General features: G+C 41.5%; 2 protein-coding genes across 2 annotated transcripts; both read left to right on the top strand.

The window, feature by feature from the left end:
• Positions 1 to 1,940: 1,940 nt before the first annotated feature.
• nbl1 (NBL1, DAN family BMP antagonist) lies at positions 1,941 to 9,667 on the top strand. Its single transcript, XM_052538304.1, has 4 exons — positions 1,941 to 2,163; positions 2,739 to 2,928; positions 3,104 to 3,215; positions 9,135 to 9,667. The coding sequence occupies exons 2-4, from the start codon at positions 2,756 to 2,758 to the stop codon at positions 9,372 to 9,374; spliced, it is 525 nt and encodes a 174-aa protein (XP_052394264.1). The 5' UTR covers positions 1,941 to 2,163; positions 2,739 to 2,755; the 3' UTR covers positions 9,375 to 9,667.
• Positions 9,668 to 12,006: 2,339 nt separating this feature from the next.
• On the top strand, positions 12,007 to 15,534 carry LOC127943294 (transmembrane protein 88B-like). Its single transcript, XM_052539636.1, has 3 exons — positions 12,007 to 12,176; positions 13,567 to 13,846; positions 14,762 to 15,534. The coding sequence occupies exons 2-3, from the start codon at positions 13,568 to 13,570 to the stop codon at positions 14,987 to 14,989; spliced, it is 507 nt and encodes a 168-aa protein (XP_052395596.1). The 5' UTR covers positions 12,007 to 12,176; position 13,567; the 3' UTR covers positions 14,990 to 15,534.
• Positions 15,535 to 21,325: the final 5,791 nt, after the last annotated feature.

Raw genomic sequence — 21,325 nt, 5'->3', positions numbered from 1 at the left:
GGCTTACATGTGTGTGATTTCAGAGTTTCATCATGAGTCAGTGTGTGCGTTCATATATTCATCTGCTTATCTCGTTCTCACAGGACCGGTAGAAGAGTCTCTTTATCATCATCATCATCATCATCATCGCTGCTGGATTTCATCACTTCCATCTGCTGGATGAGCGGCCGGCCGGAGTCCTGACAGGCGAACAGGCGTCGTGTTTGAGTGCATGATGAAGTGCTTACAGAGAGTGTGTTTTGTGTGCTAATGAGTGTGTGAGCCGGACTCCCGCTGCTCTGGAATAAGAGCCAGATTCAGCACCTGCAGGAGAGAGAGAAAGAGAGAGAGAGAGAGATGAACAGATTACAGAAATCAAACGCTAGTCTGCCATATTAACACTCCAACACGACCGCAAACACATGCCATACACACCGCTGCAGGCTCTGATAAGCTGCCGTGATTATGTTCACATGAGAGTGTGTGTGTGTGTGTCTTTATATATCGAGTGTGCGTGTTTATATATATGTCTATAACAGCCCCCTGGTGCAGCAGAATGTCAGGAATGTTCTAGAAACTCAGAACTTATTACTAACAGGTGAGAGAACATGATGCCAGAGCCTCACCTGCAGAGAGACAGACAGGTGAACGTGTTAGTGCCTGTCTGACAGATTCTGCTGGAGCACGCTAATCCCTCACACACACACACACACACACGTCATGACAGCGCAGGAATTCAAGACGTTCATGCATCACAGCACATGTCGATTGATTGATCTGAATCTTAAAGAGATAGTTCAGATAAAACATGATCGTCCTGTCATCATTTACTCGCCCACATGTCGTTTCAACCCTATTTTGATGTTCTTTCTTCTGCGGAAGATATTTAGCCACATGTTCATGCTGCTCTTGCACATAGAGTGAAAGTGAAAGGTAAAACCACTCGTGTGTTACATTTCAGTTGTTCTGAAGTAATGTGAGGATGATTTGCTCTCCGTTCCTCACAAATTAATCACAATTAAGATGTGCTTGTTTTTAAGTTCATGTTTATTTATAAAGCACATTTGGAAACAACAAGTGTTGTACAAAGTGCTGTACTGTTTATAAACAATTAAAATAATATCAGAAATAAAACCATGCAGAATAAACCAAAAACAACTTTATAACCCAATGTTCTCAGGCAACACCATAGGCTCAGAATAAAAAACGAATGGTTTAGAAACATCTCTAAACCTTGCATGTTTTTATTATTATTACACTGGCTTGGATGTTGCATTTGTAAACGCAAAAATGCATTCTTTTAAGAATCTAGTGGACCATTCTTCAGAAGACTGTTACGATCTGAAGAGCTTGCTGATGCTTTAAAAACTATTCATATTCAGTAAAATTGATCAAATTGAACTAAACATGAAACTATCAAATGAAGTCACTGAGTAATTTAATTTAACAACGCTACATTATTGTGAAGTTCCAGTTAGAACTAAAATTATTAAATCTTAGACACTGCCTTTTTACTGTGAAAAGCTGATACGAAATGATTATTTATTGTATAAAGCACTCCTTTTTTGGCATTTTTAGCAGTTTAGCAACTTTGAGTGGAAAAGTGCAGCGTGACCATTTGGATAAACATCTCCTTTTGTGTTCCACTGAAGATAGAAAGTGCGAAAAACATGTCTTAAGTTATAATTCCATTTGAAACTCAGTGTTGGCCTCCTTTATCAAGTGCCGTGATGGTATCAGACGGTAGAAACATGGTGGTTTCTGTCCTAGCGGACGCTCAGATCACTGTAAGACCACGAGACAGGGATCACATACTGAGAGTTTGAGTTTGTTCTGGATGCTGGTGAAGATTCAGATCAGATTGCAGGAGATTCTGACCTGCCAAATCCACCAGCATCATCATCTGCCCGCCTACACACACACACACACACACACACACCTCATGTCTGACCCGCCCCCAAAACACACACACACACACACTCGGCGCTGGGCAGACGCAGTGAACGGCTCCGCTGGCTGTGTGTTAGAGAGACACGGAGCGACTCATTGCATTTCTTTTGACTGTGTGTGTGTGTTGGTGATGTAATTGTTTAACTCCAGCAGGTCATAACAGGGCGATTTGTCCGTTAATCACCATATGAGATCCGTCAGCGGGACACCAGACACAGAGACGCTCGAGAAACCGTGAGTCTGACTCCGATCTCCTCATTGAACTCTGCTGAAGTGTTTGTTTGACTCTGTTTAATTGGTTGGTAATCAGCGTTTCTTGTTTTTGAAGTTTAAGTTGAGAAGTAGTTTTAATGTCACAAAACCAAAAGAGACTATTTGTGTCTGTCTCTCTCTCTTTCTGTTTCTCTTTGAAATGTAACATTAGATCTGTTGGTAGTGTTTTTTTTTTGTCTTTTGGTTTCTTGTGGACATGCTGTTTAAACTGCGTCTGTTCGCTTTGGCATAAAACAGAGGAGGCTTTTAAGACGCATGCTTTATTAGAGTCAGGTGGTATCAGACTCTGTCTGTCTCTCTCTCTGCCTGTCTCTCTCTCTCTCTGGTGTTCTGGACCGAGTGAACTACATTGTTCTTGTGCCTCGTTCTGTGATTGTGAGCCAGTTTCTGGCCATGTGAAGAGTTGATTACTCTCCATCGGTGCGAAACCGGCCAGAACATTCAGCAGAGGGAACTGCTCTAATAAAACAAGAAATATGTGGTTTAGAAAAGCAGCAGATGCATTCTTCTTAACTCTGATTTCCAATGATTTGCAGTCTTTTCAGGTTTGGCGATGTGGCTGCGCGTTCTGTTGGCGTGTTTGCTGCTTGAGTTCTGCGGCGCGGCTCCTCACGCTCACATCAACCGCCTCGCACTCTTCCCTGACAAGAGTGCCTGGTGTGAAGCCAAAAACATCACGCAGATCGTCGGACACACGGGCTGCACGCCACGATCCATCCAAAACAGGTCACACACACACACTGTTGTCCAGATTGGGGAATTCTTGAATGTTTATCTGTGTTCGTTTGACCAAAATAAACATTCAGCTATTAAATATTGCCATACTTGAGCTGCGCATCTATTATCATGTGTGTTGTGGGCTTTGTAGATGGTCCTAACAGTGTTGTCTTGTGTTTTTCAGGGCCTGTCTGGGTCAGTGTTTCAGCTACAGTGTGCCCAACACCTTCCCACAATCCACCGAGTCTCTGGTCCATTGTGACTCCTGCATGCCAGCGCAGACACAGTGGGAGGTGGTGAGTGTGTCACCATTAATCTCACTGAGTGAACTACAAACACTTTTATGAGCTGGACTCTAAAATGTTCACACCAATACGACATGTTCCTTTGGACTGCATACAGTATACTGCAGCAGTGAAAGTGTCAGATATATTGTGTTCAAACTGCCATGCTTTAGCTGCAGTAGTGAAAACTCTAGAAATATTATAAATACATCATAATATTTGTGTTGTAGTAGTGAAAACTGCATCCAAATGGTCACTTTTGATGCAGTTGTGAAATCGTCTCGGTTAAGTATTGTAACCCTCGTTCCCTGAAGGAGGGAATGGAGACGTCACGTCGGATGACCGACGAACTGGGATCTCGCTTAGAAAGACTACTGCACTTTGAGTGTAAACTAAACGAGCCAATGTACATTGGCATGCGATTATTGCATCCAGCTGCTGCTGATCAAAGCATGAGTATAAGTAGGTAGCAGGTGCAGCACATATTCAGGTATTCGCTGAAGAGTCAAACCGGTGACCCGGCCGCTCAGCAGAGGTTCAGAAGCTGTGGCAATGGGACATGACATCTTCATTCCCTCCTTCAGGGAACAAGGGTTACAATAGGTAACCGAGATGATCCCTTTCAGTCAGTCACTCTCAATGTCATGTTGCTGGACCGACGAAGTAGGATCCTTAACAAAGGGACATAGGTACTGCCCCTTCCCTTCCAGTGTCCTGAGGAAGCCTCCTGCGCCACTATTTTTAGGCACAGGCCAGGGCTTTCCACAAGAACACCAGCTACTGCTGCTATGACACTAACCACTCAGTAGTACTGGATAACAATGGGAAAATGTACCTGTACCTCTCAGGACAGGAATGTTGTAGAAGCCCCGTTGTGTTAACTAACTCTTGGGATAGGTCACCTAGAACCTCTGCATCCCATCCAGGGACCAGACATGATGTTTATGCCCCATCAGTAGATCCTTCCTCAGAGGAATCTGCCAAAGAGGGGTTGTCATGAGGAGCATCAGTTCCAGGAACCAAGTCCGAGTGGTCCAGTAAGGTGCCATGAGCAGGACCTGGCCAGTGGTAGAAGCATCCGTGTGAACCACAGCACGCCTGGAGACCTGTTCTAGGGGCGTTCCTGCCTGGACTGACTAAGGGGTGGAGGTTTGGTGGCAGGACAGTATAACTCAGACCTGGCGAGTGACCTATTGCCACAGCCTCCTCGGGACTCAACCATGGAGCCAGTGCTGAAGAGGTCTCATATGAAGCTGCCACAGTGACGTGACTGCCGCTGCAGATACCATATGACCAAGAAGCCTCTGAAACTATTTCAGTGGGACCACATCCTGCTCTTGAATGTATTCAAGCAGTTCAACACCAACTGAGCACGTTCTTGCATGAAGCATGCTGTCTGTTTGACAGAGTACAACTACGTACTGAGAAAAGAGATTGCTCTTCAAGGAGAGTTTGCTCCTTTCCCAGTTGACCAGAAGGCCAAACCGGCTGAGGTGCGGAAGCATCAAGTCCTTGTTTGCACACAACTGATTCTGAGATTGAGCTAGTACAAGTCAGTCATCGAGGTTGTTGTAAATGTGAATGCCCTTTTCTCAGGAGCTCGTACTGATAGGCTTGTCTTTCAGACACAAAACGCAGCAATGGTCTGTGCTGCGGAAGGATTGACCCATGAAAGTATGCAACCGATCTCAGGGACAGATGCACCCGAAGATGCATTCCTGTGTAAACATCTTGAATGGTAACCGGTGAAGGGCCTGGTTCAAGACACGCAGGTCCAAGATCTTTTGTAACCCACTGCCTTTCTTGGGAATAATGAAGTAGAGCCTGTAAAACCCCAGCTCCATATCAGTTGGAGGTACCAGCTCTATTGCATCCTTTGCCAGTAGGACTGCGATCTCCACATGCAAGACAGGAGAATTATCGGATGCCGCTGAACTTTGGGGTGGGGTTACGTGAACTGAAACGCATAGCTGAGTCCAATTGTCCAGCAAGATGGTAAAGGGGAGCCAAGTACCAAGACACCACACAAGCTGGACCAGCAGGACCATCAAAGTACCCGTGGTGGGGCAGTGAGGAAGAACATAGGGACCTGAAGAGGGGTCTGAGTGTGCAGTGCAACACTTACCTGCTTCCACGGTTTGAAGAGGGTGCATGAGTAGGGCCTTTGACGACACTCTTGAACCACCTGCTGCTGATTTGCTTCATGTCGTTTTGCTGACTCTCCATGCACTCTTGGGACCCAGAGACAGAGAAAACCGCTCTCCTGTTGAGATTTTTGGAAACCAGATTCCCATCCGGCCCTCCTCCCGGGAAGGTAGGGGAGCAATCCTTCTCTTTCTTGGTCACCTGTCTATGCCCAGTACCACGGCGCCGCTTGCTTGAGGCTGCTACGGATGCGGCACAGACACAGGGGGGCGGGTGGAGACAGCTGCTGCCCACCAGGCCGAAGGGGGGAATGCCTATGGCCAATGTTCTCAACTGTGTCACCGAAAAAAGGCCAGTCTGGAACTCAGAGAACCAGACACAACCAGAGGTATAGCTCCTGGACCACAGGTGTGGCCATCGCATGACCCAGTGAATTTACAGTGACCATTGTTGCTTGGAGAGCGAGATCAGCTGCGGTTAAGAGCTTTTTTTAAACTTCCGGAACCCGACCACCCTCATGCAGGTCCCTCAGTGCTTAAGGAAGCATAGCCATTATTTCCAGATCTATCAAGCATTGCTACAGTCCCGGAGGACAGCAGTGCAGCCGAATTTTCCTCACAAGAATGCTCCATCTCACCCTCCAATGCAGCGATTCACATCCGGTCATTGGGAGGAGCGCCAGAGGATACTGCTGGTACGCTCCTTGTAGAGGGCCCAGCACGTTCCATTGGCAGCTCAACTGGTTGCGGAGTGCAAGAGGATTGTTGGGCCCCCGAGGGTTGGTTCCCTGGAGGGTTTGCCATCACCGTTACCCTTAGACCGCCCGTGCTACTGCCTGAAGTAACCCTCCGCATGACTGCCGGCGTGGCGAAAACAAAATTGAGGCAAAGGAAATGGAGCTCCGCCCCTTTGAGGAAAAGGAACTTGGCCCGCGACTCCGAGATGAACATCTTCCTTTAATGAGACCATGACTCATTCACAAACGGGTAGTGCAGCCTGATGATGCAACCCACTTAACATGGGAAACCACAACCACTGAAGTGCCGTACTAGGGAACACAAAGAGCTCTCAAAGAACACACTGAACTCGCTCAATCTTCTTCTCTCAGTAGAGTAGTCAGGAGCAGAACGATGTGATCACTCACCTCTGAAGTGAAAAGCTGAATATGTGCTGCACCTGCTGCCTACTTATGCTCACGCTGTGATCAGCAGCAGTTGGATGCAATAATCGCATGCCAATGTGGATTGGCTCATTTAGTTTACGCTCAAAGTGGATTGGTGATTATTGTGAAAATTACAGAAAATTCAAACAAGACTGCATCAAAATTATCATATTTGTGCTACAATAGTGAAAATTGCATAAGTACTGCATCTAAATAGTCACTTTTGCTCGAATTGTGCAAATGGCAAACTGCAGAAATATTGCAAGTAAATTATATCATTTTTGCAGCAATAGTGATGCAAAAAAAAAAAAAAAAGTAATCCAAATTGACACTTTTGTAGCCATTGTGAAAATGGTAAACCACAAATATTTTGACTGAATTACCATATTTGTGTTGCAATAGTAAAAACCGGTCAAATACTTCATCGTAATTGTCACTTTAGTTGTAGTTTTGAAAACTGCAATTTGAAAATTGCAAACGTGATAAATATTCCCATCATATTTGTGCTGCAGTAATGGGTACTCCATAAGTACTGAGTCCAAATTGTAGTATTTGTGCTGCAATAGATAGATACTGCATGCAAATTGACATATGCACTAGTCAAAACTGCAGTAATACTGTGATTCAAGTGATTTGAGTGTGACTTCCCTGGCATTATAGTGCATTCTCAAAACATTTGAGAACCCGTGCAGCTACTCTTTCAGCCGGAGTGATAAATGTGTCCAGCCGCATGCCGCGTGTCTTGTCGTGTGGTGTGCTGTAACAACCAAGAGCTGGAAGGAAACCGCAATACCTATTTAACTTCCAGCACAATGATTGATGGACTCGCAGTGAAGCTTGAGTGACTCTTTATGAGGCATGTTGAAAGACAACAAACACACTCATCTGTCTTGTGCAGAGAACACGCCGTGTTTTCACTGTCATGCGTGAGTGTGTGTTGATTTTGTGTATTTACAGTATTTTGTGGTGGGCTTTAGTTCTGGCTGCTCAGCTGCCCTCTAGTGTTGGAGTTTATTTTGCTTTGCCTGGCAGAAGACGGGAATGTTTGACCACCGGCGATTTTGCCAGAGAAACACGTGGGAAGTGTGTGCGAGATATCAACATATGAAAATAATCACTTTGTTTGCCCTCTTTCTCACCCGTTGAGCTCTGGCAATCGTTGTATTGATGCTAATTAAACCTTGTGACGCACAAAGAATGTTGAGGTTCAGTTCGACTTGAAAAGGTTTTGCTATATTTACTCAGAAACATCATGTTCTGTTTGCGAGACCTCTCCTAGCGTTATCCGCTGACTCAAAGGGGCCACTCTCTGCTACTTATTATGTTCTTTTATACAATCTGGCTTTAATAGAAAGCAGTTCACGTTTGGTAAATAAAACAGACTCGGGCTTGTGTTGACAAAGACCTGCAGTAATGTGACAGCAACCTGATCTGACCCGCATTACCGACACTCGCTAACTGTAGACTAACGTTACACAGTGTCCTAACCAGACGCCATGCGGGTTTCCAGCATAATTTCAAGAAAAACAAAACCACAGCCAATCAGAACATGTTTGGCTTTAATTTAAGACCACTGAGATTTCCTCCTTAAAAGAGTACAGGGTACTTTCACAGCCACCGAATGTCATTTTTTCCATGAGAGTTTGTGATTTTTAAAGGTGTGTTGTTGGTTTATATTGAGTTTTACCAACAGGCAATGTTTTGCCATAAAGCATTATTCAGTTAAAAACATTAGTCTCAAAAGTGTATTTTCTGCAAGCAGCACATTAACATAAAAGGACTCTTAACTTAAATAGACATGTTTTTCTCCGCATTTGCATTTCATTTACATATATTCATTTGGCAGATGCTTTTATCCAAAGTGACTTACAAATGAGGAACATCACAAGCATTTTGTCACAGTATTTGCAGCAAGTTTTCAAGAGGCATTACAGCCCATGTGTGACCTCTGGTTGCATAATGCATCGCTGCATCGAAGCTCACGTTTCCCTCAAACCTCCAGCTTTCACCAACATGAATGTCATCTGGTTGCTCTGTTGCCGAAAATTGTTGCCTTTAATGTGGAAAAGATTGTTGCATTACTGCGTCGCAGCATGTTAGTGAACAGTAGCTGGGTTTCCATGACAGATTTGCAAAAAACTATTGTGATATTTTATAAATGTTGATTAAAAACTATAGCGAAATGGCAGCATTTGCATGAACCAATGTTATGCATTTTTTTCTCTTGTGATAACCGAAGTTGGTAGGTTTATGCATATAGCAGCCACCACACTTGACAGAGCCGCTTCTGACAATGCAGCGTAAAATATTCCTTTTTCGAACTGACTGAAAAACCACTTCATGTGAGAGTAAAAATGTTTTTGCAAAATTTACATGTTAGCATTGGCCGTATTTTCATTTCGCAATTTCAATTTGCACAATTTAAAGGGTAATGGTAACACAGCTAGAGTTGCATAATGCATCGCTGAAGCTCATATGGAAAATCTCAGATCTACAATTTTCACCGAAATGAATTTCCTCTGGTTTCTATATTGCTGCCAATTGCTTCTTTTGGCATTGAATAGATTGTCGCAAGCATGTTAGTGAACAGTATTGAAGTCAAATCAAACCGTGTGTGTTTACAGGTGACTCTGGACTGTGCCGGCAGCGATGAAGCCCCGCGTGTGGATAAGCTAGTGGAGCGCATCCTTCACTGCAGCTGCCAGTCGTGCAGTAAAGAGAGCAGCCAGGAGGGGGCGCTGCTGCAGCTGTACCCTTCAGAGGGAGCGCTGGAGACGCCGTCGCTGCCAGACGCTACACACACGCAGCACGCTCACATGCACGCCCACGCGCATTCTGACATACACACGCCTGAGGCGGGGTGATGCGCGCGCATACTTACACTTTCTTACACTGTCTCTCTCTCTCTGTCTGTCTAAAGCACTTTTTCACATAGAGATCACAACACTAATCAACACTTTATCACGGTCACTGAAGCTTCAGTCAGCTCTGTGAATAAATGCGCACACACTCACACACTCAACTATATATTACTGATGCATTCACTCACGTCCAGATCTATAGGCCTATATCTGTAATGTAGCCTACTGGAACACGTACAGTCAGACTGTGTGTCACATATATAATATTGTTTAATCACAATAAAATGTGAAATCACCTTTATGTCTGATTATTTGTTTTTTTAATCTATTCAGTTGCATATCTGTCAAACAAAATGTAAGCAGCAACTTTCTGCATCCTTCCTCATTTCAGCTAATGCACATTATAATTCACAAGACTGTTTATAAAATAACATTCAAATATATGGAAATACAATACCTAAATCTATCATCTTTTAATTAAAAATGACTATATTTACTATATTTTTTCCTAATTTTTAAGAATAGGCTTATTTATGCTTAAATAGGATTACAAAAACGTATTCCCCAGCTAGAGTGTTATAAATCATGTAAGTTTCAAAGGAACAATCCACTTTTTTTCTGAAAATAGGATAATTTTCCAACTCCCCTTGAGTTAAACAGTTGAGTTTTACCATTTTCCAATCAATTTAGCTTAGCTTAGCATAGAATAGCATAGAATGATCATGAATCTGAGTAGACTGTTAGCATCTCGCTCAAAAATGACCAAAGAGATTCTATATTTCTCCTATCTAAAGCTAGTCTCTTCTGTAGTTACAGCGAGATTGAGCGAAATGCTAACGGTCTAATCAGAATTCATTATCTATGCTAAGCTAAGCTAAAAATGCTACCGCCAGACTCTGAGATCAGCTGAATGGAGTAAAACTAACCTGTTTAACTCTAGTGGAGTTGGAAAATGAGCCTATTTTCAGAAAAAGTGGAGTGTTCCTTTAACTATGATGCTTCCTTAGAAGTGTGCTGTCTATGTTGACTTTAGAAATGGAGCTGCTTCTGTATTATTTATAAACCCTTTACTATACATGTGATTTCACAGCAGCTTTGTGGGAAGCCATCCATTAATGAGCAAGACGAGATAAGTGGCGAGATAAGTGCTTTTGTGAGAAATAACAGATGTATATTTCTTAGTAATTGTTGCGGGTCATCTTCGCCGTGTGTTCTGTGAACTAGAGCAGCATCTGTCTGTCTTTCATCAGTACAGTGATTTTCAGATGAAAAGGCTATATGGACGTCAAGTGGTCCATGAATGTGTTTGCCATGGTAACCATCGGGGACAGTCTATGATTATCGCTGGAGACCTGTGTGTGTGTGTGTGTGTGTGTGCGTGTGTGTGTGTGTGTCCTGAAAGTCTTGTTCGGCAGGTCACGTGACACCCATTCAGTCTATTTGGGTCCAGAAGAGAAATGGGACACTTTCAGATCCACATATAGAAGGAAGCTACAGGAGAAACACACATTTAATTATGAAGAGTTTCCTTTGACTTCTGTTGTGTTCATTTTGATGTCTTCACACAAGCATTTGTGAATTTTTATACATTATATTATAGTATTGTTTAAAACACAAGTCAGACTGCTGAATGGTGTCATGACCACAAAGGTTGACCAGCAGGTGGCGCTGTGAGCATGTGTGTTTCCTCTACGTTTCTGAGTGTTTTTTGAATATTACTACTCACCTAGTTTTGTCTTTTTCTGTCTGCCCTGCTTTTCTTTTTAACATTACTCAATTGATCTGTTTCAATTGAATGATTTAATTAGCCATCATGCTTTATCTGTCCATCCCTGATGAGCTGAGCGGATGTGTCTCTTATCTCTCTAGCACAGGCCTCTGGGAAGGGATGGAGCTCATCAATTTCATTATCAACTCATCTGTGATTAATCAAGTCAGTGAAAGAGATTGTGCCGAAAGCCAAAATTATGCTTCGGTTCTCTGTTTACAGCAAAATGTTGTAATATATTTTATTACACAAGAATTCTTGATGAAAAATATTTTGAAAAAACATTGACACATTTTCCACTTTTTGCTTATTAGCCTATAGTCTGTTAGCTAGGCTAGCTTAGAAAAAACATCTAATGAGGTACATTTCCAGGCAAGCTTCTTCAACCATATAACTAAACTGTACTTGGTGACTTGTGATCAGCTCTAATTAGCTTCCACCATTAGCAATTAGATGCCACACAGCCAACTTAGAAAGTCACGACTCAGAAAATCCTGAATTTCTGATAATTACGCTCTTGTGAAGGCGCAGAGAGTCTTCATCTGGTTTTGTCTTCCAGTTTATTTTGTTTCCTTTGAGTTAAACTAAAGCCTTAATTAAATAATCAAATGATTAGAATGATGAACAGACCTGTAAACCAGCATGATTGTCAGAATTTACCACAGTTTACCAAACAGTACCACCTAATACTCTATGGTAGAGCTTAATATTGATATTAGACACCTCTGTCAGGAAAATGTTAAATTCAACAAACTGAGAGAAAATTAGCTTAAGCTTCTCACAGAGTTTGATGAAATAACATTAATTTATTATGATTTTAAACTAGTATCCATAGTAAATATAAGGGGTGTTGCATTTAACTTTAAAAGAAAGAAAATGTGAACCTTTTCAGTGCTTTTAGTTCGATCGATGTCCTCATATAGACCTCAGCCCTTCTCTCTCTCCTTCTCTCTCTCTCAGTCTCTCTCTCCCTCTCTCTCTCAGTGTGATGTTTGGATCTTCTGGATAACGGAATAAAATCATCGCAGCTGCAGCAGGTAAGACACTGAAAACTTCTTCCTGTAATCCTGAAAAGTGTTTGTTTTTGTCGATTGAAATATAGATTATTAACACTGATTCCTGTTTCATTCTGACCACACGGACCCAGAGGGTGTTAAGATCTAAACAGACCAAGGCTGCGTCTCAGTAGTTCGCGAGCCCCAGAAATGCCGTTAACTCGGAACGCGCCAAAAAGCCGTTTAACTTAAGTGAAGCGCGCGAAAATGCAGACTGGTTCAGTAACGGTTGAAAACTGACACGGACTGTTCACTCGCGTTTATTCAGTTCTGCTCTGATTCCAGTGTGAAGATAATCGACCCATCAATCAATGAATCTCGACACGTTTCACGATTATAGAAAACACCGACAGGTTATAGTACCAAAAAGCTGCAAGTGTTTACAGTAGTGAAATCAGTGAATTGTCCTTAATCAAAAATTAACCAACCACAAAAAAAAAAAAAAAAAAAAAAAAAAAAAAACCTTGGTTAGTTAACCCATGGTAATCACAAGTAACCATGGTTTTGCTTTACTAACCATAGTTTAACCATGGTATTTGTAGTAATTGATAATAAAAATGGTAATCAATACACCAAAAAACAAGATTACACAATTACTACAATAAAACCTAGGTTAATTGTAAAGACAGATTTTGTTCTGATCTCATATTGACTTTTATATTGTTTAGTGAGGTAATGCCCTGAAGTTAGACTCGGAAAAGATATATGAATTATGTATTTGTGTTATGTTGTATTGTGTTTGTGTGTCAGGAAGATGAAACAGAACATTCAGTTCACTATAATCATCTTCATTTCCATAAACCTAAAAGCACCTCAGGCTATTCCCTCTCCATCTGTCTCTCTTCCTCTTTTGTTTGAATGTGTTTTATGAAAGGGTTTTTATTTTATATCTGATATTCATCTTTCCTCTGCAGGCATTTAACAGCTTTATTGTCATATTTATTGATGTATCTGACTCATATATATTTAGTTGTTTACCATCTGCAAAGAAATCTCATCAAATCAAATCAAAATCTTCAATCTAAGCCACATTAATATGTGATTAAAATGTGTATTTATGAACAGTCAGATCGCTGATCCATTATCAAGGCCATGACGTTTATGTAACATCATGAACACCAGACAAAAAAAACAAACAAAAAAAAATCACATTTCATCACTTTCAAAAGTCTACAGTGTGAACAGTCAGAAATCATACTTGAAAACTGATATACTGTAAGTGTAAATTAAAATTGATTTTTGTTTGTTATATAGGTACTGGATATATATATATATATATATATATATATATATATATATATATATATATATATATAAAATATGAAATATATCATATTATATGCTATATTAAATGTAGAATGTGTTTGTTTAGGATGTGTGGAATGACAGTGCTTTTAGATGATGGTGGAGGTGATGAAGACTTTGATGTGGATGATGGGATCCGGATGCTGCCTCCTCCTCCGGCTCAGTGTGATGGTGGGGTCTGGGGGGCCCGGCGGGGTCACTGTGGGTGTGTGCTGTGGACGCTGCTGCTGCTGCTGTGGAACGTCCTGCTGCTGCTGGGGTGTGTGCTGCTGATGCTCCTGATCTTCAGCCTCATCCTGCTGCCCACCGCCCTGCTGCTGTACGCCGGCTTCCTGTGCCATTCACGGGTAGATATGCCCATAAACACACCCATACGGTCACAAAACACACATACCTCCACAAACACATGGATTGATACACCCACTAATGCATGCATACACCCACAAAACATGCATACCTCCACAAACACATGGATTCACCCGCAAACACATTCATACACCCACTAATGCATGCATACACCCACAAAACACGCATACCTCCACAAACACATGGATTGATACACCCACTAATGCATGCATACACCCACAAAACACACATACCTCCACAAACACATGGATTGATACACCCACTAATGCATGCATACACCCACAAAACACGCATACCTCCACAAACACATGGATTCACCCGCAAACACATGCATACACCCACTAATGCATGCATACACCCACAAAACACGCATACCTCCACAAACACATGGATTCACCCGCAAACACATGCATACACCCACTAATGCATGCATACACCCACAAAACACGCATACCTCCACAAACACATGGATTCACCCGCAAACACATGCATACACCCACTAATGCATGCATACACCCACAAAACACGCATACCTCCACAAACACATGGATTCACCCGCAAACACATGCATACACCCACTTATGCATGCATACACCCACAAAACACGCATACCTCCACAAACACATGGATTCACCCGCAAACACATGCATACACCCACTTATGCATGCATACACCCACAAAACACGCATACCTCCACAAACACATGGATTCACCCGCAAACACATTCATACACCCACTAGTGCATGCATACACCCACAAAACACGCATACCTCCACAAACACATGGATTCACCCGCAAACACATGCATACACCCACTAATGCATGCATACACCCACAAATACACAGATGTGCCCACAGACACACAATATTGTGATGTTCAGGTTCTGTTTCTACAGGTTGTGGCTTCTCAGGCTGCTCTTTGCCGTTACCTTGACGACAACAGTTGCTCTGCCCTCATCATCCTGGGCTTTGTCATGATGTCTCCGCTCGTGGTGGTTGCTGCGGCGACGTTCTGCGCTATTCTCAGGCGGCTCCACCTTCTCTTATATTTTCAGCCAATCACAGCGGCTCGTTACCAAGGGCGGGGCTTGGGCTGGAAGCGGGACATCCACGCCTGGGTTTGACTGACAGACACACCCATTATTCTCAGGTCAGCGTCAGAGGTGACCTCTAGCAACATTTATAGTGTAAAGGTCAAAGGGTGAGTGATGTCACAGGACAGCGATAACTCTATAGAAACACAATCACATGTGTAACAGTGTTTATAATATATCCCTGAATGACCAAACTAACTCTGGAAACATTTCTAAGAGAATCCTGTTTCAGTCACTTCAATCTGTTCACATGATTGAGAAATTGATGTAAGTGTACTGTATATTTAAATTGTGTTACCATATTACATTATATGACTACTTTATTTCCACACATGCTAGATTCGTCTGATTGTGTGCAATATACGACGATGCTCTGTGCGAAGCAATCACACACATGTACATCATCACAATGAAGAATATCTTTTGTTCAGAAGAAAACCAAGGTGGAACAGACTTCTGCCGTTTCACTGGTTTATGAATAAGTGTAGTAGTTTAGAGATGTGTTTGATCGCTCATGTTTGGTCAGCTGTATGAGTCAAATGTGCTGAAATGTGAATAAACCGACTGATATCAGATCTGTGGTTGGACTTATTTTGGAAAGTCTTGGTGAAATCTGAAGCACGTATTTAGATCAGACGTGTCCCATAGGGCAGCGCTGTAAAAATATCTCTTAATTATAAATTCATGAGGCTCAGAAATAATCCTCGTGTACAGAACACCAGAGAAGGACTCTTAAATCATCCAGAAACTTTAGGTTTACTCATTCTGTGTAGCTCTTATCATAATGATCAGTATAACTCAAGGTGAGCTGATGTCTGAGGTCAGACTGTGTGTGATTTACAGATGAACTCTCACACGGGTCACTTTTGAGCGTGTGATTTGCATATGTGAAACTCTTAATGCCGGGTTCCTCGGTTAATGTGCGTGTGGGGGATTTCTTCAGACTGAATGTGTTGTTGTGCTGTTTCTCATCTGCCCCCCGTGACTCTCATTACCGTCTCTCATTCACTGAGGACGAGGAGCTGCTGTGTGTGATCGGATCTTTATCATGGGTCGCCCACTTGACCCGACTCTCCTGATCCTCTCTGAACAGAGACACAAACACCTTATGTACTGGCCTCAACACGAACCAGCTCTCAGCTCAGTTATACTGCCATAACGTGACACGTTTCAGAGCCAAACACAGAGACATCTCTTGTTCTCTTTGTTTTGCATTAATTTTGACTCGGAATGCACAACTGAAAATCTCATTTAAAGTCATTATTGTATTAAATGTGAAATGCATTTAATAGAAATTTTAAAAAAAGTAGCTGATTTTAAATATGAAAGTAAAAGTGTCAGTATGTGGCAGGGAGTCACTGTCTTAATGAGTGAGTCATTGAATCATTCACTCAACTGATTCCTTCAGAAGAGTCTTTACTAGTGAATCAATGACTTACTCGATTGCTTCAAAACCTTGGATTGATCCAGTAACGAATCAGCGCTGTGTGTCGATCAGACACACACATCAGTTCTATTGAGACTAGAGAAACTGATCAAAACAGACAATATTGTCTTAAACACAATGTGGACTTCTTGATTCTTAAACTATTGAATAAAATCAACATATTGCAGAAGTAAACAAATGCATATGATATATAGTCTAGTGCTGCTGTTCACGAGTGTCAGTGTGTTTCTGATATAAGAACAGCGTGTGTGTGTGTGTGTGTGTCGTGTTAATTAGCTTCTCAAGACTCTGAGAAAGAGCCAAAAAGAGTGTGAGTATGAGTGGATCTTCCCGTCCGCCCACCACGAGCGCAGATGCCATAATGACCCTCCACGCCGCCGCTCTTCTCCCATAATGCACCGCTCTAACTCTTATCGTGCGACCCGCCGTGAGCTCTTATCATCACTCGACTCTCTTCAGCTGGAAAACTGCAGCTCGACGGCGGCCTGAATCCAGATTAGAGTCGAGTGTTCAGCTCTTTAATGTGTTCCTCTGGCGCGTGATTAACGCCCGGCTCGTTCGTCAGGGTGTAGGGTGTGTGTGGTTGTTCCCACACTGAAATCAGTCACAGATCAGCCCTGTGTTCATCACACCGAACAGAGTCTCTGATTAGTGATGAGCCGCTGCTGGTTTGCATGAAGTTAAACTCTGTCCCATCACTCACATCTCCATCTCTCACTGAAAATCAATGGGTTCTGCTGCTTTTGTCACCACTAATCGACACACAGCTAGATGTTCCTGAACCTGAATGATCTCGGCTGTTTCTGTCTGATTCCCTGCATTTTTTTCTCTCTCTGTGCAGAAGAAAGGAATAATGAAAATGTCATTTTTCTCCCCTCGCTTCTGGTCTAGTATTTCCACTCTGCCATTTTCTCGTCTCAGTAAAGGTCTTTCTACGTCAGAACAGATTGACAGTCTTCTCTCGCCCGAGGATCTGCTCATTCTCTTTCTCTCTTCGTGCCTCAACCATCAGCCGAAGATTCATTTCATCCCATTAAAAGTGTGCGTAAATTCATCCCTCACTCTTTGCCATCAGGCTCACTGAAGGTTTGAGAGGCTTGATTTTGGCCCGTGAAGTGGGCCACAGTGGGTGTTTGAGCTGTGGAAAAGCATCAATGGCTCAATTTGAGCCTGTGTGTGTCTTAATCAGAGCTTTCGGAGATCTCCAGAGAGCCACCACAAAAACACACTCCAGTTTACAAATCTCTCTTTCTCTTTCTCTGTCGTTATCGGGCTTTATCATACAACCCTGTTGACTGGATCAGCTGCTAAAGATAGATAGATGTTCATTATGAATTATTTTAAAATAAGTTTTAAAAAGATATTTTAGTTATTTAGTTATAATGATTTCATTATTAAAAATTATGAATAAATCAATTTAACAATAATGTTTACAATAACGTATTGCTGTAAACAATTATTATTATAAAAAATTACTAAAATTAAAACTGTAAAATTTTTAACAATAATGTTTGCAATACATTATTAAATTATTAGAAATAAAGATACTACTTTAAGGAATTTTTTTTTATTGATTTTAAACCTGTTTTTAGAATTGTTTTTTTTTTAATGATTTAACTATTGAAATACTAATAAAGAGTTTAAATTAGAATTTTTATACTAAATTATAGAGTATACTAAGAGTTATTAAAATGTTACTAACAAATACTTTCACCTATTCATAATAATATAGAAATTATTAAAGTAATTTAATGATGGCAAAATGGCTGCGCACCATATCAGATGTAGATACATTTTTACAGAATCTCTTAGTTAAATATTAAAAGTCTCCTGATGTGCCTTGAAACACATTGCATTATTTTATGTGGTGACGTAATTTCAACTGAAACAGGAAGAGAGGGCGGGATATATTGAGCAGCCCCACCCCCTTTTTAAAATAGCCAATAACATTTTGTTTACATCTTTACTTGGGCCAGAGCCGTTGAGCTCGGTAAAGCCACATTTGACAGCCACAGTCTAATAGATTACACCTAGATTCAATACAAAACTCTCAGTAAAACAAAATAGTGGTCCTAATCATGCTGAGGCTGTGTAGTTGTAAAAGTTTTGAATATATGCCGACTGGTGCATAGGATCCTCTCCGTCTCGGGCATCAATAATACAGGCTGCAAGCTTTAAATGCTTATATCTTCTAAATGCAAATTTGTCGCTTTTGAAGCACACTGCCTTATTGATAACCTTAAGACTAACATATTGATGCTTACACGAAAAAACAATTTTTATTTCATGGGGACTTTAAATAGCATATATTTTTGCACTCTGCATCATTTAATTTGTTTTTAAATGCGTGTCAAGTTAATTTTTGTGCAGGTGCTGCAGTACGTGAAGTGTTTCTGTTGCTTCATGAAAACGTCTCTAAAACATCTATATTTGACAAATACTGCATTTTATTCACTAAATCTGAGATTAAGAATGCAAATAGCATGCAAAAATCTCTACAGGAAGCAGATAGTGTACAACTTCACGTCTATACTTTCAATTGACCTCTCGGTAAACACTGAAACTACTTAAAAACAAGTCTTCTTGTGTTTCTACCGCCACTGGGCAGGTTTCTCTCTGTGAGGTTTGGTTAGCAGTGACTGAAACACAGCTTCTCACACAACTGTCAGTCTGCAAGGAGAGGATCTTGAGACTCCAGGAGCTTCAAACACCTGTCTGCTGCTCAGCAGTGGCTTTTTTACAGCTGGCATTACAATACAGTTCATTTGTCTGACAGATGCTTTACTTGAATCTTTATTTGACCAAGATCTTCGGTGCTCTAAGTCACTCATAAATCATTTGACAGTTCAATAATCTTTGCTTTTTGCTAAATATTTGTTTGATGCTTTTTGCAAGACATTGCATCGTTTCATTTTAATCTTCAGAAAGAGCTTTCTTCCTCACCATGAGAACTGTGAATTACTTAATGTGGAACAACCTCTTTAAGTAACAACCTTTTTAAGAGTTTCTATTTACAGAAGAAGACCTGGCAAACTATTAACCAAACCTACCTGAGATTGATACCAGTTCTCTTTACAAAAAATAAATAATAATATATTGGACACTTTTGTACTGAAATCCTATTGGTAAGTCACTTGCATAATTTGGAACACTGCGTACTTTGCTAAATGTCCTAGGGCCAGATGCACCAGCTGTGCACAAGTTACAACTTAGCCTAGTTTTGACAAATAGGCTAGAAGTTATACCTTACGCCGTATTTTGTTGTTGCACCATTACACTTAGTTGAAGTGTAACTCCATGTATAAACTAGATATTTACAGAAACGCCTTGTCAAAAGTAATGGTTGTCGTGAACTGTATTAAGATGCGATTTTCAGCCTTTAATGCTGTAGGCATATGATGCTGCGGTCATTTACACTCCAATATAGGTTAAAAGCACTGAATAATTTTGTTTCTTTAACACATCTTGAACAGATCTACAGCACACCTCTGTGTGCTTAATGTCACACACGTCATGTGTATAATATATATATATATAAAAAAACCATCTTACATTTTTCAGTATTTGATACTTTACAGTTTCTGAACGCCATATAAATGAATCTTAAATGCTGTATAGTTTTAAATGGAATACTGTATACTGGAGGCAAGAGTGGTTAGAAGGATGAAAAAAAAAATACCTTCATGGCATTTAAACAGTTCCGCTCACATACTTGGGTTTCAATTTGGATGAGGGTAAACCTCATTATGAAACGAAGCATTACTTCACAAATTACTACGTCCTGCCTTCCAAACAACTGGTGCAACCAAATAGTGTAGATTTAGTTACAAACTAGCTAGTGGTTATTAAAGCCTTGTGGTCTTAACGTTCTAATTTAAGAACTTACGAATGGCTGGTGCAACCCTACCCAGGTCTCAAGGAGAGGAACTTAAAAGCACTGTGAGAAACAGCCAAATAATACCAAACTTTTTTTTTTATTTGAAGTGCAGCAGACCAAAAAGCTTTCAAAACACTATTTGAGTAAACGGGGAAACCATGCCATAGGATTATCACGGAATTGAAAAGATCTCCAGTAAGCATTAAGCAAAAGTCCCATGTCCACTTCAATGACCACATCCCTGACCCTTCTGTTGACTTCTTCCCTGACCTCTTCCACTTCCATGTCCCTGTACCTGGCCTTGACACGGACACTGACCTCTTCCCTGGCCCTGTCAAAGTCACCTTTATTTATATAGCGCTTTAAACAAAATACATTGCGTCAAAGCAACTGAACAACATTCATTAGGAAAACAGTGTCTCAATAATGCAAAGTGATAGTTAAAGGCAGTTCATCATTGAATTCAGTGATGTCATCTCTGTTCAGTTTAAATAGTGTCTGTGCATTTATTTGCAATCAAGTCAACGATATCACTGTAGATGAAGTGACCCCAACTAAGCAAGCCAGAGGCGACAGCGGCAAGGAACCGGAAAAAACCTTGGGAGAAACCAAGCTCAGTTGGGGGTCAGTTCTCCTCTGACCAGACGAAACCAGTAGTTCAATTCCAGACTGCAGCAAAGTCAGATTGTGCAGAAGAATCATCTGTTTCCTGTGGTCTTGTCCTGGTGCTCCTCTGAGACAAGGTCTTTACAGGGGATCTGTATCTGGGCTCTAGTTGTCCTGGTCTCCGCTGTCTTTCAGGGATGTAGAGGTCCTTTCTAGGTGCTGATCCACCATCTGGTCTGAGTGAGTGAAGTGAGTGAAGTGACATTCAGCCAAGTATGGTGACCCATACTCAGAATTTGTGCTCTGCATTTAACCCATCCGGAATGCACACACACAGAGCAGTGAACACACACACACACACACACACACACTGTGAGCACACACCCGGAGCAGTGGGCAGCCATTTATGCTGCGGCGCCCGGGGAGCAGTTGGGGG

Source organism: Carassius gibelio, chromosome A22 (assembly GCF_023724105.1).
Source record: "Carassius gibelio isolate Cgi1373 ecotype wild population from Czech Republic chromosome A22, carGib1.2-hapl.c, whole genome shotgun sequence".
Taxonomy (NCBI): Eukaryota; Metazoa; Chordata; class Actinopteri; order Cypriniformes; family Cyprinidae; genus Carassius; species Carassius gibelio.
The sequence above is the reverse complement of the archived record's forward strand: the minus strand, read 5'-3'. Positions and strand labels throughout refer to the sequence as shown.